We start from the raw sequence: 1,014 nt of genomic DNA on the forward strand, positions 1-1,014 counted from the left end.
ATTAATTCTAAGAATTACTTCGTTTCGTATTAATTTTAAAGAGTAATCACTTCATCTCACATTGATTTCAAGGAGTAATTACTTCACAATACTACAGTCTTTACGTACAATGTAGTGCACAAAGATGACAAATGACACCACACTCTACTCCAATGGACGCTAATGAAACTGCTAATCTGCCCAATTAGACACATATGCACAGAAACATCACGTCATCGTGAACTAATTACTGGTTTGATGTTCTCCGTCAACAAAAGAACACCTAATGGCGGGTGCGATATGAAACGCTTCATCTCATCACCTTTTCATCAGGCTAGAGTTACTCAGGTTCAAAGTTCTGATCAATCCCATTTTAGAAGGTCTTTCTTTCTTTCTTTCTTATTAACAGATCTATAATCAACTATCCATTCTTTCGTTTTTTCAAAATAAATTTTTGTCGTAATTAGAAAACACTGTCTAATTAACAATTAAACTTATCAATTTTAAACTGATATCATTTCGAGCAATTAAAGTGATAAGCTGAGTTGTGCATTCACTTATAAGCTTATAACACGAAAGAAATTTTGATTAAGGAGAGAAAAACAAGGAAAACAAGCAGCAACGTTGTAAAAACTAAATTATATTAATGATATTATGAAGAAATACTGGAATTTCTTAGATTTGAATTATTAAAATTATCGGATATGTTAATGCTTTTATTGATTTGTCCGAAATGTGACGAAAATATCTCCAAAACTGAGTGAAATTTTTATCTGATTACAGAGAAAATGTACATATAAATTATGACATATAACGTCACATAATTAAATTAATTAATAGACTTTCATTAATTAAAGCATAGCAAAAACAATGGAATCAAAAAAGGAATGTTTTTTTTTTCTTTGAAAAATGAAGAAATAAATGATGTAAAAGCTGAGACATGTTAGCTGATATTGGAATATAATATTAAAATTTGTTAAATTTCTTAGATTGTCATCCAAATTTCTAGAAAACATATATCCGATCAGAAACTTT

General features: G+C 28.9%; 1 protein-coding gene across 1 annotated transcript; it reads left to right on the top strand.

The window, feature by feature from the left end:
• Positions 1 to 162: 162 nt before the first annotated feature.
• LOAG_15778 (hypothetical protein) lies at positions 163 to 327 on the top strand (the record flags this gene model as incomplete). The annotated part of the gene is made up of 1 exon (XM_003151266.2): positions 163 to 327. A coding segment is annotated over one exon (165 nt), but the record flags the coding sequence as incomplete, so codon positions are not given.
• Between the last annotated feature and the right edge of the window lie 687 nt (positions 328 to 1,014).

The sequence above is a fragment of the Loa loa genome, assembly GCF_000183805.2.
Source record: "Loa loa unplaced genomic scaffold supercont3.2698, whole genome shotgun sequence".
NCBI lineage: Eukaryota > Metazoa > Nematoda > Chromadorea > Rhabditida > Onchocercidae > Loa > Loa loa.